General features: G+C 38.9%; 1 protein-coding gene across 1 annotated transcript; it reads left to right on the forward strand.

Annotated features, from left to right (window-relative positions):
- The first annotated feature begins 1,378 nt into the window (after positions 1-1,378).
- Positions 1,379-13,824, forward strand: slc17a8 (solute carrier family 17 member 8). Its single transcript, XM_028585243.1, has 12 exons — positions 1,379-1,479; positions 3,146-3,401; positions 3,667-3,785; positions 6,083-6,197; positions 6,750-6,837; positions 7,552-7,638; positions 9,830-9,972; positions 10,170-10,319; positions 10,441-10,573; positions 10,995-11,105; positions 11,734-11,861; positions 12,353-13,824. Exons 1-12 carry the CDS (start codon positions 1,379-1,381, stop codon positions 12,680-12,682), a joined length of 1,761 nt encoding a protein of 586 aa, XP_028441044.1. The 3' UTR covers positions 12,683-13,824.
- Positions 13,825-15,781: the final 1,957 nt, after the last annotated feature.

The following is a 15,781-nucleotide window of genomic DNA, read 5'->3' on the forward strand; positions in this document are numbered from 1 at the left end:
CATTATCTTAATTAAAATAAATACCACTGAAGCATTAAAGGTCTTGCTGACTGATCATTTTTGTTAATTTCTCAATTGTATTCATTTTGTTAATCTGAACACTGTTCTAAAGACTGCTTACTGTAATACACCTCATCAAAAAATCTATTTAAATCAAGTATCCATGTATTTTTTCAGTCATTTCTGAAGTATCTGATTTTCATGCCATGGAGTACCTATACAAAAAAGAAGGCCATTCCATTTTGTTTCCTGTAATGGAGCTGTGATATTTCTGGTACAAAGAACCTTATTTATTGAAAGAGTGTCCACTGGGGATCAAGCTCTCAGTTTATTTATGGAGTGCATAAACAGCTGGAGGACCAGTATCACCCTGAGCAGTTGCTTTGCAACAGCCCATCGCTAAATTTGACTCTTAGGGCTCATGCCCACAACATCCTGTCAACTGTTTAAATTTTAAATTATCACTGAAATGCTGCATATTTGATTATCTTGAAAGAAAGAAATTTCTCCCTACTGCCAAAACAATAATTTCAGGGAAATACACCCATCAGTGTCAAATATGAGGTATGGTATTATTGCTAAGTCCATAAACAATACAGCTTCATGGCAGCAGTTATGATTCCTGTCACTCCGTCAGAAATGCAGAAATTTTAAATTGCGAGAATGTAAACCTGGAACTTGATGGCTCTGTCTTAGGTTTCACCTGCTCCCATTTTACACCACAGCAGTCCAGTTTCTCCCTGTCTCTCCTCAATGCAACTTGTGAAGCTCATGCATATTTAACTGTTCAGGCTGCTATCAGATGAACCTAACTAGCTGAAGGGGTGGTGCTGGGGGAGATGATGATGATGATGGTGTGTAAAGCGAGGGGGTTGGGTTTTGAAAAACCAGTACACCTGCCCCTCCTCACCAGGAATAAATGTGTTATGAGATGGAGAGATCTAAGCGGTTCATTCAGTTCAGCTGCAGACAAAAGGTGGCTCACAATGCCTAGAGACTAAAACCTGGATTCTACACTTTCATTTGCTCTCTTCCTTATTCGTCAGTATATATACTGGATCTTTTAAAAGATGAAACAAGTTCCAGAAGCTCTGGCTGCATGGTACTTTGGACATTGATGCATACTTTAACATCATCCTCACCTCTACTTCTCCACTGAGACCTCACCCCAGAGAAAGGTGGAGAGAAAAAGTCTGTCTTTCCTCGGAGGGACCCGTGGCACCACTAAAAGGTGGAGCCAACCCCTGGTGCCACAAACTCAAAAAGGATGACGAACAGCTTCTAGTGGATTCTTTTCTCTTTGTCAGAACAGAGTGTGTTAGTGAGGTATCAAGACACTGTTTTCAGATCACGGGGGAGAGAAAACAGAGACACAAAAATGCCTTTTAGTGGGTTGGCAGGTTTGAAGGAACAGGTGCTTAAGCCTGGGAAGGAGGAAGTGAAAAGCACAGTGGGGGACTCTCTAGGAAAACTGCAAAGGTGAGAGGGTTTGTATGAAGAGTGTTGGGAAGGAGGCATGAAGACTGTGTGTGCGTGGTGTTTGATCCACACTCCACGGCTTTTTTAGATGTTGTTGGACTGCATGAAATAAGCACTTCACTCATAATCCATGTATTGTACATGTCCATCTTTATGTTTCTGTAACTAAGAATGACTCATCCACCGTCAGGGGGATGTGGAGAGCCTGGAAGCAAGCAGCGTGTTCTCAGAGATCCTGATGATAAATAAATATTTGATTCTTGTGCTTGCCAGTGATGTAATCACAGATTTTATTCTAAGACATCTATACATATTTCATTTCTGATACATATTTCACAGAGAGATGTGTGTGTGTGGTTTGTGTGTGCCCCCCATTCTGAAGTAAGATTTTTGTCATTTTAAGAGATAAAGGACTAAGTAGGCAATTTCCAGAAAATTTTTGTGTGTGCATTGTGAATGTGCATGTAATTTTTGTCTATATATATATACATATATATATATATTACATCACATGCATTGACTTACATTACAAAAATGGCCCTGACCCAGTGTCAGCCATAACTACAACAAATAACTTCTAAAATAAAATAAAAATACAATTAGGCCTATATAAAGAAATCTCCTGCTACCTTTTACCTGGCTGGATACAATAACACAGGCTTTTCTGGTGTTACACCAAAATCTGTGACCCTTCAGAATGTGTGCTCTGTAGCGCCTTCTACCTGCCTTAAATCATTTTGTGACTTTGCGGGAAAAATCGGACCCAGGCAGAGGCATTAATAAAAACTATATAAAATAACCTTCTTTTTACTTTTAGTCTTGTTTGCTGTTACAGGTCATTTATGATCATCAGATGGAACATTACACAGTTTCAGGAACATGTAAAAGTTACATATAGTCACTTGAATGCACCAATGGAGAAGTTATGACATATTTTCAAAGTAAACAGTAAACACATGAAGTTAGTGACTAGGCATGAACTTTTAACCATGCTTAGGCCTAGTTGTTTTTGAACATGTCATCTTGTCACCTTATACAGTACATTTGAAACTGGTTGCAGTACATTAACACTGAAAGGACATGAAATGTTGTTAAGATGGTCTTTGTATTGTAATGCAGGTCAGAGGTTTTGATACAGCTGTTTATATGTTGTGAGAGACACCTAACTATTCTTTCAAATAATCATGCCTACTGTGTATTATTTCGTAATAGATAATATAACAGGACTCACCTGTTGTTACAACTAAAGACAATAATGATTTTTCAAACACTGAGCTCGAAAAAAAAAAGGGAAAATTTGAGTGTTTGATATGAAATGTTGATCCCAGATTCTGGTTAATTTGTGTCTTGCTGAAAGAGAACTGCAGTATAGATCTGCTGCAGGCAGATGAAAGCAGTTCATGTGAGCAGGGGAACAGAGACAGGGAAGGATTCTGGGTAGTGGGACAGGTGTGGTGAGTGTCGCACCTATAAGCAACCGGATAAAAGAATCACAGATTTTTGGTACATTTGAAAATATTGAGGTTGAAAGAATAAATAAGAAGGAAGAAAATGGATGAAGACAAATATTTTTATTTCAAGCTAAAAAATAAGTTAACAACTGACTAGTACTGCTGATGGTCACATGCTCTTACTGTGATTTATTTTCCTGCTATTTGCATCTTAGGAAAATAGATGGTAGTAATGTAGAAGAAGAGGACACCATTGAACTGACAGAGGATGGGCGTCCGGTGGCATCAGCACCACGTCCTGCCCCATTGCTGGACTGCAGCTGCGGCGGTCTGCCCAAGCGCTACATCCTAGCCATCCTCAGCGGCCTGGGCTTCTGCATCTCCTTTGGCATCCGTTGCAACCTTGGTGTGGCCATTGTGGAGATGGTGAACAACAACACAGTCTATATCAATGGGACTCCTGTGCTTCAGGTAGCTGGATCAAATCCAACAGGTCCCCCGGGTTATTGACGTTATAGGACTGTGAAATGTGTCTCTTCCTTTTGTTGCTCACAGAAGCAAACTTAAAGAAGCAAAACTAAATTGCAGTTTAACCATTTGTATCAACTCTTTTAGGGGTGTATCTGTGAAGTAGCTAGGTAGATAATACCAAAGGAATGCACTTTAGTGGTAAATGGGGGTTATTTCCAGATTTTAGCGTGCATCTGTTTTTTTTTTTTTTTTTTCCCCTCTCCAGAAGGCTCAGTTTAACTGGGACCCAGAGACAGTGGGGCTGATCCACGGCTCCTTCTTCTGGGGCTACATTGTCACTCAAATCCCTGGTGGTTTCATCTCCAACAAGCTGTTTGCGAACAGGTGACATGCACTTCATGACTATCAATAGTTCCACTGTAACGCTGTAATCTTGGTTTTATGCAAGGGGGTAAGCCTCTCCCCGGAACGTGTAGCTCCTATGGCGCCATTTTGATGCTACCAAGCCATCACCTCCCGTTATTATTCCATTGACTGCCATTCATTTTGGCGCCACTTTGACAGCGAATAACTTTACATCGTTATGGCTCCGTAGCAGGTGTTTTTGTAAAAATAGGCTAACGATTGTGTCATAACCACGCGACTTACTGTCGCACAGTAGAGAAATTACCGTACAGTACAGGAGAAGCTCGCAGGCAGTTTTAGCTGTTTAGGTTTAATTACTAATGTTAACTAGCATTTTAGTTAACAATAATTAGCCTCTGCCTATGCTTTCTCCTAACATAGACCTACGCTCTACGTCTCTGCGAGATTTCTCTTGGCACAGCTACCAGAACACTTATAACTTTCAGACACGTTGCTCACGTCACATTTACGTCGTCTCTCTCAGTTGTAGGCTGCACAGTAATGCTCAGCCCTCACCGGGAAAGTGCTTCTAATATCCTTCACTGGTCTCCGTCCAGAGCAACGGGATCTGTTGGTCCATTTTATATATGTCTATGGTTTTATGTCATTATAAATGATGACGCCTCATGAAGGCCACTCTTTACCTTTCTCTGATATTTTATACAAACCAAAGAATTAATCAATGACAAAACTACTCATTAGTCGTAGCCCTAAACACAGTGCAGAGACAAGTGATGCTGTTGCCCATGAGATAGAAACTATTGATGGTACATGTGAGGTGTGCCAACAAAAACCATAAGAGACATTTTGTGTTTTTTGTTGATGTTTTTCCATGAGTTGAGGGTGAGGTCATGCTCACTGCAGCCATGTATGTTAAAAGGATCACAAGAAAGACTAAAACAGGATGAAGGTTTGGGGAGAGTCTGCGTGGTTAAAGGGTTAAAGCTGTACGGTGTGGTGAGCGGTGCCGATGGAGCAGATAGCAGTCCTGTAATAAAAGCTTCACAGGAAAAGAGGACACGCCACTGACAGAGTTAATAATGAAAGATCCTGCCTCTGATTTCTTTCTGAAACACCAGCCACTGGAATATTACAAGTGTCACTTACACACTGTTTTGGAAAAAGAGAAGGAAGGGGGGATGAGGTGAAGGAGAAACGAGATGGGAGCTAAGCGGCACCGTGGTGATGAAGTAGAAAGTTGCAGATTGAATGGGATGTCTTTATCTCAGCGCATGAAAGGCAGAGGCGTGAGATCTGTCTCATTATAAGGCTGACTGAGATGCTTTGACCGGGAGATATTTGGAGATACTGCCTGCCATTATTAGACATCTACAGTTGCTTTTAGACACTTGGTAGCATGTGCTGTCTTTTTACCTCACAAATATCACAATATAAGTCAAGGTTATAATTTCCTAATTATTTCTAAGGCTTTTTCATGAAAATAATTGTGTAGTTTGGTAATAGCTAATGACTGATGCACTGACTAGGACTATTGGTTACATTACCAATAAATTGAAATTAATTAATTGAAAGTGTAGTTTTTTAACAATTCAGTATTTCCCCAATAACTTTAAAAAAAAAAAAAAAAAGCTTTAAAGGATACATATATGCTCATTTTAAAGTTTATACTTGTATTTTGGGTTTCTACTGAAACATGTTTACATGCGTAAATGTTCACAAAAAAAATGACTGTCTGTCTGAATATGCCTGTATTCACCGTCTGTCTGAAACGCTCCATTTAAGCCCCCCTCATGAAAAAGCCCAGCCTGCCCTGATTGGCTTGCAAACAAATATAACGCACCTTTGCAAAGGTACCCTGCGTTACAATATCCATACTACTATATTATTTAGTATTCAAGAAAAGGATTTAGTATCCTTTATATATTGTATTTTAAATGCAGTATAACCAAAAATACCAGAATGTCCTACTGCATCCGATCACATTTAGCAGTATGCAAGCAAGCATGCTTTTCTGGCTATTCTGACCCACAATCCTCTGCAGCGGAAGATACATCACATCGACTGAGCTTCCAAGAGAGCACAGACAGATGACAGCTTGATTGACAGAGGTCTGTAAGGGATACATGAGCAAGAGAGTCAAAGTTCAAGGGCCCAATTTTATGACAAAGTTACATTGTACATTTTATGCATACTGCATGCAACAGTATGTAACTTTGTAAGGGCAGCTGCAAGACATACTAAAAGTAAGTATGCAATTAGAAACCTAGTTTAAACCATGGGTGGAGATATATAATGACACTCCAGTATTTCTACAGGGTGTTTGGAGCTGCCATTTTCCTGACGGCGCTGCTGAACATGTTCATCCCATCAGCAGCAAGGGTGCACTACGGTTGTGTCCTGTTTGTTCGCATCCTGCAGGGCTTAGTGGAGGTAAGAAAAAGAACATGTTGGCGGTAAAACTGTAAAAATGATCAGCTTACAGTAAAAATAATAATTCTACATTTTGAGAAAATTTGCCTATTTGATTTATTGTTGAGACTTACAAGAGAAGCTCATGTCATGTATGTCCTGTCCATGAAGCTAACACCAGTTAGCTTAGCTTAGCTTAGCATAAAGACTAGAAACAGGGGAAAACAGCTAGCCTGGCTCGGTCTGAATGGGTTGTGTCTAGATGGTAACCCTAGATTTGCACAAACTCTCTCGAGACTCGCTACCCAAAGACCTATCTTTGTGCTGATTTAACAAGATATACAGTTTGTATTAGTGATCTTTAGAGGAGCCAGGCTAGCTGTTTCCAGTTTTTTGCGCGAAGCTAACCAGCTCCGTTCGGTAGCTTCATATTTATCGTACAAACATCTAAGCAAGAAAGCAAAATAAGTCCATTTCCCAAAATGTTGAACTATTCTTTGAAAGCTGTCAGATAAATCATAGGTTTCCTCTCAACTCAATCTTTGACCTTTGACATCTTCCACACCCTGCTAGGGTGTCACCTACCCAGCATGTCATGGGATGTGGTCCAAATGGGCGCCACCTCTTGAACGGAGTCGACTGGCCACAACTTCATTCTGTGGTGAGGGATGCCTCTAATTTCCTCTTATCAGAAAACTCAATGAACGCTCCAAAATTTACCACAACACAAAGCTTTTCCCTTTTACAAACCAGTTTACACACCCTTATAAGTCATAGTGGGGCTGGTCAGTAAATGGACATGAGAGAGGTCATTTTGTTTTGCAGATTTAGTCCACTGCTGTATCTCCTGAAATTAAAATAACCATGTTTCACTTTTAACTGATACCATGACAACCCACGCATCAAAACCCTCTTGACTCAGAAGGAGCTTCTCCCTCTATTCACCTAAATGAAGCGTCACATTACGGTCCAAAAGCACTCTCATGCTCCCTGCTCTATTCAAAACAACAGTGTTCATGAATCTGTCTGATAATAGAAAACACATTAAAACACCCTGCCTGTCTCGGCAGTGCCAACAACTCAGCATTTATTCAATGAAACAAATGTGTTCTTTGATGTGTTTGTCTTCATTCAGACACATTTTCACTATACAGTGTAGTTTTTTGTGCATTTGAAGGCTGTTGCACTGTAACAACATCATTTAGTTCTCTTGTATAATGTTCAAAGTTGTGAAAAGGAAATGTAAGCATATAATATACAATACAACAATATATATATTTTTTTTATACTTTAGTTATTTATTACTAAGATCCGGTGTTACTGCTGGTATAACCATACGTTGACATTAAAATCTGAAACAAATTACTGTTCCCAGGATCCTATGCAGGAGCAGTGATTGCCATGCCTTTAGCTGGAGTGCTCGTTCAATATGTTGGATGGTCTTCGGTCTTCTATATCTATGGTAAGACTGCTGTTTAAATGAACATTACATACATAAAATCACAACAAACATTTTGGTCACTCTCTTGAGAACAACATAAAAGTGTAAATGTTCATGTAAAGATAAAGATATTGCAGAGAATTTGATGGGAATATAAATTATGTAACTGCAGACAGAAGCCAATTAGCTTAGCTTAGCATGAAGGCTGGAAATTGTGAAAACAGCTGAGACTCCAGGAAGTTACTGCCCCTGGCCGAGAAATAGTTTAGCACATAACCCAACATAAATCAACAATGTGCATATTTTCACTTTTACACTTGTTTATGGTTTATACAAAATACATATAAAATGTTAATCAGTGAGCTTTATAGGATCATTTATTTAACCTTGGACAGACCCGGCCAGGCTAGCTTTTGCCCCCTGATTTCAGTTTTTGTGCTAAGATAAGTTAACAGGCAGTTGGCAGTAGCTTAATATTTATCTAGGGTGACCAGACGTCCAGGTTTGACCGGCACAGTCCTGATTTTGAGTCCCGAGTCCCGACAAAAGCCTGTCGGGACACTAAAATGTCCCGGTTTACACCAACCACTATGAAATTGTCCAGGTTGTCAGCGATTACATAGCCGACGTGGTCTTATTATAGCCCGATCATTAACTAAACCCAAAGACTAATAAAGCGTCCAGCATATGGTTTTAACAATGTGTGTGTGTGTGTGTGTGTGTCAGTCGTAGTCATAGTCTGCGTCTGCATAATCTGTGCAGCCAGCATTACAATATATATTTATAAACGTTGCAATGCCTCTTCTTATCTGTCTCGTTTTAACAGTCGGGCTATGTCGGGCTATGTCGGGCTATGCATGCAGAGACATGCAGAGGGGCTCAAGAAAAAAAAAGGCTTAATAGTTAATACATAATTTATATGAAATTTAAACAAAACACTTAATCTATTAACACAACTCTGATTACCTTACCAATTGATCTTATTTCCCTTACGCAATTGTTTAATAGTTTTAATAAACAATCAACAAAATAATCAGTTCACACGACTTTTTAGAGTTCATCAGGTTAATCACAAACAGCAAAGGAAACTATGCCACAATGTGCATGTTTTCTATGCTACTAGTTTCAAGTATATATTTAGAACAAGTGACTGCATCAAGGATATTTCACTATGAATTTGTTAATTTTGCAAATGGCAATACATAATTTGAATTATTTTGGTGTTATTGGAATAAATAAAATAAAAAAATCTTTTTTATAAAAAATCTCAACAGAAATCTTCACACTAAACTGAAAAAGGCTGTCGCTACATTACAATTTTGTTAATTTTACAGGAAAAAACACTATTATTATTAGATCAGAGCCTACGATCAAAGTAATGAAGTTACTGTCTGTGTTTATGTCTGACCTGGGCTGGCACATGTTCACGTTAAAAAGCATGTGCGTGCACGAGCACTACGGTCACGCGCAAAGTGTCCCGGTTTTAGTTCCAGGAAATCTGGTCACCCTATATTTATCACACAGGCATATGACATACTCTATGTGTTGATCTTCTCAGCTAACTCTCAGCAAGAAAGCGAATAGTATAATAATAGTATCACCCAAACTGTCAAACTATTTATTCAAGCTGTAAAAGGGATCTTTGTGTTTTACCAATCATTTTAGAACTAGAGGTTAAAAAACCCTCAAAACCATTTGTTGTCATTTTAACAAATGGACGTAAACCAGCCCAGTCCTATTAATTTATACATATATATGTATATATGCATACACACACACACACACACACACACACACGCACACACTAGTGTTGAGTCATTGTATACACTAGGTGTCAGTTTAGTGACATGCAAAGTGTTTTAATCCTTGACTGGCACACCACTCTGTGGCAGTTGTACTTTGTATGCTTTGCACAATAAGCGTTATCTGAATTGCTTTAGAGTTTGATTAAAATTATTAACACTGACATAAAATTCATACTTTGCCAAATGTGTTTTAATCAAAATCTACTGTGGTTCTGCTCTGATATAATCTCATGATTTATTGATGTGAATTAGCATTTTCCTGTCTGGGCTCTGTGACTCATGCCTTGTTCATTTCATTTTAATAATGAAACTTCTTGTGGTCAGAGCTAGTTTTAATTAGTCTGCCCTGCCCCTTAAAAAGCCTTTACTACAATTTCATTTTTTTGTTGGTGTCATTTCACGAAAAGGCGTTTTTGGGATCATATGGTATATCATTTGGCTCCTGCTGGCATATGGAAGTCCTGCTGAACATCCCACAATCACCGAGGAGGAGAGGACGTACATCGAGACCACCATTGGTGAAACAATGCGCCAACTGAGTGTGACTGAGGTTTGTATGCGTAATAAGCTGCCAGTTTCAGGGTATCACAGTGCAATTTTTTTTATAATTTCACAAAACTCCTGACACACACACACAAACACACACACACACACACACACACACACACACACACACACACACACACACACACACACACACACACACAGTATAAACGGCATACAATGACTTCTGCCATTCAATCGCAGAAATTCAAGACTCCGTGGCGCCGTTTCTTTACCTCCATGCCCGTCTATGCCATCATCGTGGCCAACTTTTGCCGCAGCTGGACCTTCTACCTGCTCCTTATCAGCCAGCCGGCTTATTTTGAGGAAGTCTTTGGCTTTCCCATCAGCAAGGTTGGCCTCACAGTTTCACTATAGCTATTCAACTGACTGTGACAAATATCCATAAAGACATGATTAGTAATCATAGGACTGATTTACATTATGGATTCCTGAATGTATGATCTCCCAACAGGTAGGGCTCCTGTCCGCTGTCCCCCACATGGTGATGACAATTGTAGTTCCTATTGGAGGACAGCTGGCTGACTTCTTACGCAGTAACAAAATCATGTCTACCACAAATGTGAGGAAACTCATGAACTGTGGAGGTACGTTGTGGTAAACTAGAAGTAATACGTTTTGTCATATATTTTTTTTAATCTTTACTGTATATTAAAAACTAAGAGACCCTATGATTTTACTGTAATATAATGCCCAATAATGTTTTTCAACCATTCTTGCATTAGTAGTGTTAAAATTTTGTTTCTACTGTAAACACCAAAGTGACTTTATCATGTCATTTTTTGTGACTGTTAGCTAGCTTTCAGCTGGTACTGGTGTTGAAAAAAAGAAGCTGTATATATCAATACAGATTTAAGAAGATTAAGGAGTCCTGTAGGGATGATGCGTGTATTGTGCAGGACGATGAATTGATTCATTTCTTACAGATCCTTGGCATACATTTGAAAATGTTTATCATGTTGTTTCTTAAATGAGCTAATGACATTCTTTAGTCCTGTATTTTCACAGGATTTGGTATGGAAGCTACTCTACTGTTGGTGGTTGGGTTTTCTCACACTCGAGGGGTCGCCATCTCCTTCTTAGTTCTGGCTGTAGGCTTCAGTGGATTCGCCATCTCAGGTATTACAACATCTGCACTAAAGAAACATTTGTGTTTTACCTGAAATGTAAGACTTTTACTTTAGCTATATACTAGTCTGGCTCAACGGCTGTCGCTCCCCCCTATCTCCGCTATGTATTTTGCAAGGGGACCGTAGCTGCGTCTAGGGCTTAGTGCCGTCCAGGCTGTTTGTGATTGTTTTTTAAAGAACTACAAACCAGCCAAGGCGTTTTTCCCCCTATCCCAGAACCGATAAGCGGTGTAGCCAGACCATACTCCAGCGCTGACACAGAGCTGTGGAGATAGGTCTGGCAATGCTATATTAACAGGAGGGTTTTGTTTGAAATTTGAGTCGGTTGAAATCCCTCAAATGAACGGGATGTTGCTTTTTTTCTTCTGCACCTTTTTCTCTGTGTTGTTTAAAAACTGAAATGTGGTACTACTTTTCCTTTTGGATGCGATGCTGAATACATGCATCAGCCTGTCAAGCCTTAGTACTTCTCTTGAATATTTTATAGATTGTTCTCAAGGCAACCAAAAATCCAAACCTGTGTGTGGATCTAAAAACCATGTTCTTTTAGAATATTTATTTTGTAATTGTGTTACTCTTTACTTAATTGAATGTACGTGTATGTGCTTTGTCTTCAGGTTTTAATGTCAATCATTTGGATATTGCTCCTCGCTATGCCAGCATCCTGATGGGCATTTCTAACGGGGTGGGGACACTATCCGGAATGGTGTGTCCTTTGATTGTTGGAGCCCTGACTAAAAACAAGGTATAACAAGTTGATTTGTAACAGTAACTGTTTTGTATATATATCAACAGATGTACAACAATGTTCAACGATTAGTTGTCATTAACCTTAGATATTTTGCTCTTATCTTGACTGTAACTGAAGATTACTTGATTCCTTCGATCTCCTATTCTGTTGAAATTATTTTATTTTTAATTTGAAGTGTATAAAACATAACAGTAAACTCAGAAACAGTGTCCTTCACTGAGGTTGTCCCTCATGGCATGTATAAATTATATTAGCTTTGCTTTTTTGGTCGAACACAGAATCACTGTAGGTAATCTTGCACCTATCAGTGGCTGTTGTTAATAATGTATAGCCCTGTAAAATGTATCATGCACATTCCAGTTGTAGTTTTTCTGATGCATTGAGTAAAGCAGTGGATTTACAGCGTTACCTCAGTGGTACATAATCAAAAGACCAGTAAATCTGCTTTGGACAGGAAATTCATGACTCTATTCATCTCCTCACAGACTCGTCTGGAGTGGCAGCATGTCTTTATTATTGCGTCCATGGTGCATTACACAGGGGTCATCTTCTACGCTATCTTTGCTTCGGGAGAGCAGCAGGACTGGGCCGACCCTGAGAGCACCAGCGAGGATAAATGTGGCATTATTGATGAGGACGAGCTGGCTGAAGAGTCAGAGCTCAACATGGAGAACACAGTGGCTCCCAAAAAGAGTTACGGAACCACAGACAATTCTTCTGGTGGAAAACAGGGCTGGAAAAAAAAGAGAGGGGTGACCATGCAAGAGGAGGAGGAACATTTTGGTAATGGCGATTACCAGGACCGGTACCAATGAGACGCCCTGTGGGGCAAAGGACTTCCAAAACACTCAAGTCTAGTCGAGGCTGAAGGTTTGATTTCACACCTGAGGAAATGTCAGAAACATCGGAAAAGGGACAGGAGCAGCAGCATTATTTGTACCTCAAGATGGTCATTTTTCATTTTTGGTCAGTACTCCAGTTTAACTGTGATGTAATGTAAAAAAAAAAAAAAAAAATGCAACAAAAAAATGGAAAATGGTAATATCAAATATAATGTTCATAATGAACCCATTGGGGCAAAATAAGAAAGAAAGGAACATCAACAATTACAGGATATAATCCGAAATTGAACAATAAATTGAATCTACACTGACATATACTACAGACAAGAATGCTTAGTATAATAGAAAATCAACTACAGACCCACATTAATGAACCAACTAGTACTGTATTAAAAGAACATCAGTAACACATATCAACTTTAGAACCTGACTTTACTTTTCCTGCAACCCACGTTGATCGTACTCCATCTGTGCAAGCAAACTGAACTTTATGTAGCTTACTTTGGACCATGTGAACAGTTCTTGAAATGTTTTGTGTCAGCTATGCAACGTGAAAAGAGATGTGCTTCTGGAATGTAATAATGGGTTTGACAGCAATGTTAAGCCTTACTGTCTTTTTCTTCTTTTTTTGCGTGTATGTATTTGCTGTTGCTTCTGTCAACGCTTAGCTCACTCTCCTTTTCTTGAGCAGGTTGTAGTTTACCATTCGTTTGTAATGCACTTCTTCCAGCATTATATCAGCTTCATTATTTATAGTGCTCTGAGCTCATTATGGGACTCAATGGATGGTGAGTTCAGTGCTGGAGCATTTAGTGTAACTCTATTTATTCTCCTGGTGTTTCTTTTTTGCAATTTCTCAATGTTTGATACATGGAGACCCAGTTTATTTCTAAAAAAAAATAATGTAATGTTTTATTATAAAAGAGTATAGGACATTTACACTCACTGTTTATCATTAATGCTAAAGGAGAAGGAATCAGTCTTGTACAGTAAATTAATACATTGTTTGAGAGAGCATTGATTTGATTTGAACTTTACCTGAATACACTGGAGATGTAATAAACTACATTTCTATTCTGTATTAATTGTTTAGAGACATAAAATCCTGTGAAGGTTCTAAATCATTGAGTACCTTGTATGAGGTTATTTGACATTCATGTTACTTTGTGTTTCAAAGAAATTATAAAAAAATATAATGAATCATCAAATTGCAAATTGTGTGTAATGGAAGACAAGACTGAGAGTTTGGCACAACAGTGCTTTGAGCTAAATGCTAACGCTTGCATGGCAATATGATCATAATGACGATGCAAACATGCTGATGTTTAGCAGGTATTATGTTTACCATGTTCACCATCTTAGTTTTTAGCTTGCTAACACTTGCTAATTACCACCTAAACAGGCAACAGCTGAGGCTTTTGGGAATTACAGTGTAGCTGTGGAGGTATTTGTTCATAAACAAAGTATTGCATGATAGAAATTTTTAAGTGATAATGAAAAATTAGAGAATCTCAAAATTGATTGCAATTAATCCTGAGATGAACATGAATATCTGGATTTCATTTCAGTCAAGAGATTTATCTCAAATCCAGAAATGTCAACCTGCTGGTGACATCAGAAGACAAGCCAGGTGATAAACAAAGTCATCATCCTCTGGGGACCATGAATGTCATGACAATCTATCCAATAGTTGTTGAGATATTTCATTCTGGATCAAAGTGGTGGGCCAACCGACCAACATTACCATTCTTAGAGCCGTGCTGGTATGACTAAAAAGAAAGAAAGAAAGAATGAGAGAAAGTAGCACAACACTTCTCCCTCTATAGTATAGTTCAGCTTTTTAAAATTGGTTTCCACCTCTCCAGCTCTTTTTTTTCATTTAAATAATGAACATAAAGCCTTTATAAATACACAATGTGCCCTTTATACAATAGATTCTCGTCTGTAACTACTTAGAATAGGGCAGGCCGTCCTTATTCATGCCTGTTTATGTTAGTGAGCTCAAATTAGACATTTTTAAATATTCCAAAGACTGCTCTGTTTCCCATCAAACTGTGGTAAACATCCTCTGGCTTATCTGTCTTTATCCTCTTGCTTCATTTTGACCATGGAAGATAATTACTGGACAGGATATTCCTCACCAGTGTCAGTCTGCTTCTATACTGACGCTTTAAAAGATGACAGTTATATGGAGTCCTTATATTGTGAAATATACAAATGTTTAACACTTAAAAGTGATGCTTTGCGTGCATTTGTTGATCAATGAAGAGTCGAATGATTGTTCCCTCTCACACATTGATGAAAAGGTTCAAGGTTATAGACGTTGTTGCTGGCCGTCCTCACATTGCTCTTAGTCCAGAGGAACATGCGGGCGATTATGTCACTTTCGACGGTGTGTTTCTGTTATTTCATATGTACGTCACTAAGAATACGGTCCGTCTGGAATGAATAACAAAAGACCAAGGTGAATACCACAATATCTGTTCTAGTCCTCATCATATGAAGAAAGGTATTTAATAATAACGAGTGTATATGAACCTCATCAATACTTGAGCTTTGACTGCTGTACATGTAACCCATAAATATGTTCAGTAGAGTTGTGTCTGTCCTTTTTCCCGAGGCCTTCGCAGCCAGCTCATTCCCCACATGCTCGCAAACACAGCCAGCAGCCAATGGCAAAGGTTTTGTTTATTTCAGAGAGACTGTCTGTTGACTCAGAAGGGCCTCTTTGGATGTAGCAACAACCCATCAATGATTAAACCATTGGGTTTTTTGGACAAATTAAGGCTTATAAAGACGAGAATGACTTGATTTCCTGTGTGTGAGTCCATTTTAGAGTCGCAAAGACAACAGGGTAGGTACGCTAAAGTATGAAAGTGCCGTTATAAACAAATGTGGTGCAGACTGGTACTGCACATTGCAGTGACATGATAAAATGGCTTTGATTAGTTCAAGGACGGATGACAACGATTGCCAAAGTCTGCTTTCAGATGTTTTTTTTTTTTATAATAACCTCAATTTCTTCCTGTCCTAACTGTTGTAGGGAAGAGAAGACACCATGATGTTCTGTTT

This window comes from Perca flavescens, chromosome 8 (assembly GCF_004354835.1).
Source record: "Perca flavescens isolate YP-PL-M2 chromosome 8, PFLA_1.0, whole genome shotgun sequence".
Classification (NCBI taxonomy): domain Eukaryota; kingdom Metazoa; phylum Chordata; class Actinopteri; order Perciformes; family Percidae; genus Perca; species Perca flavescens.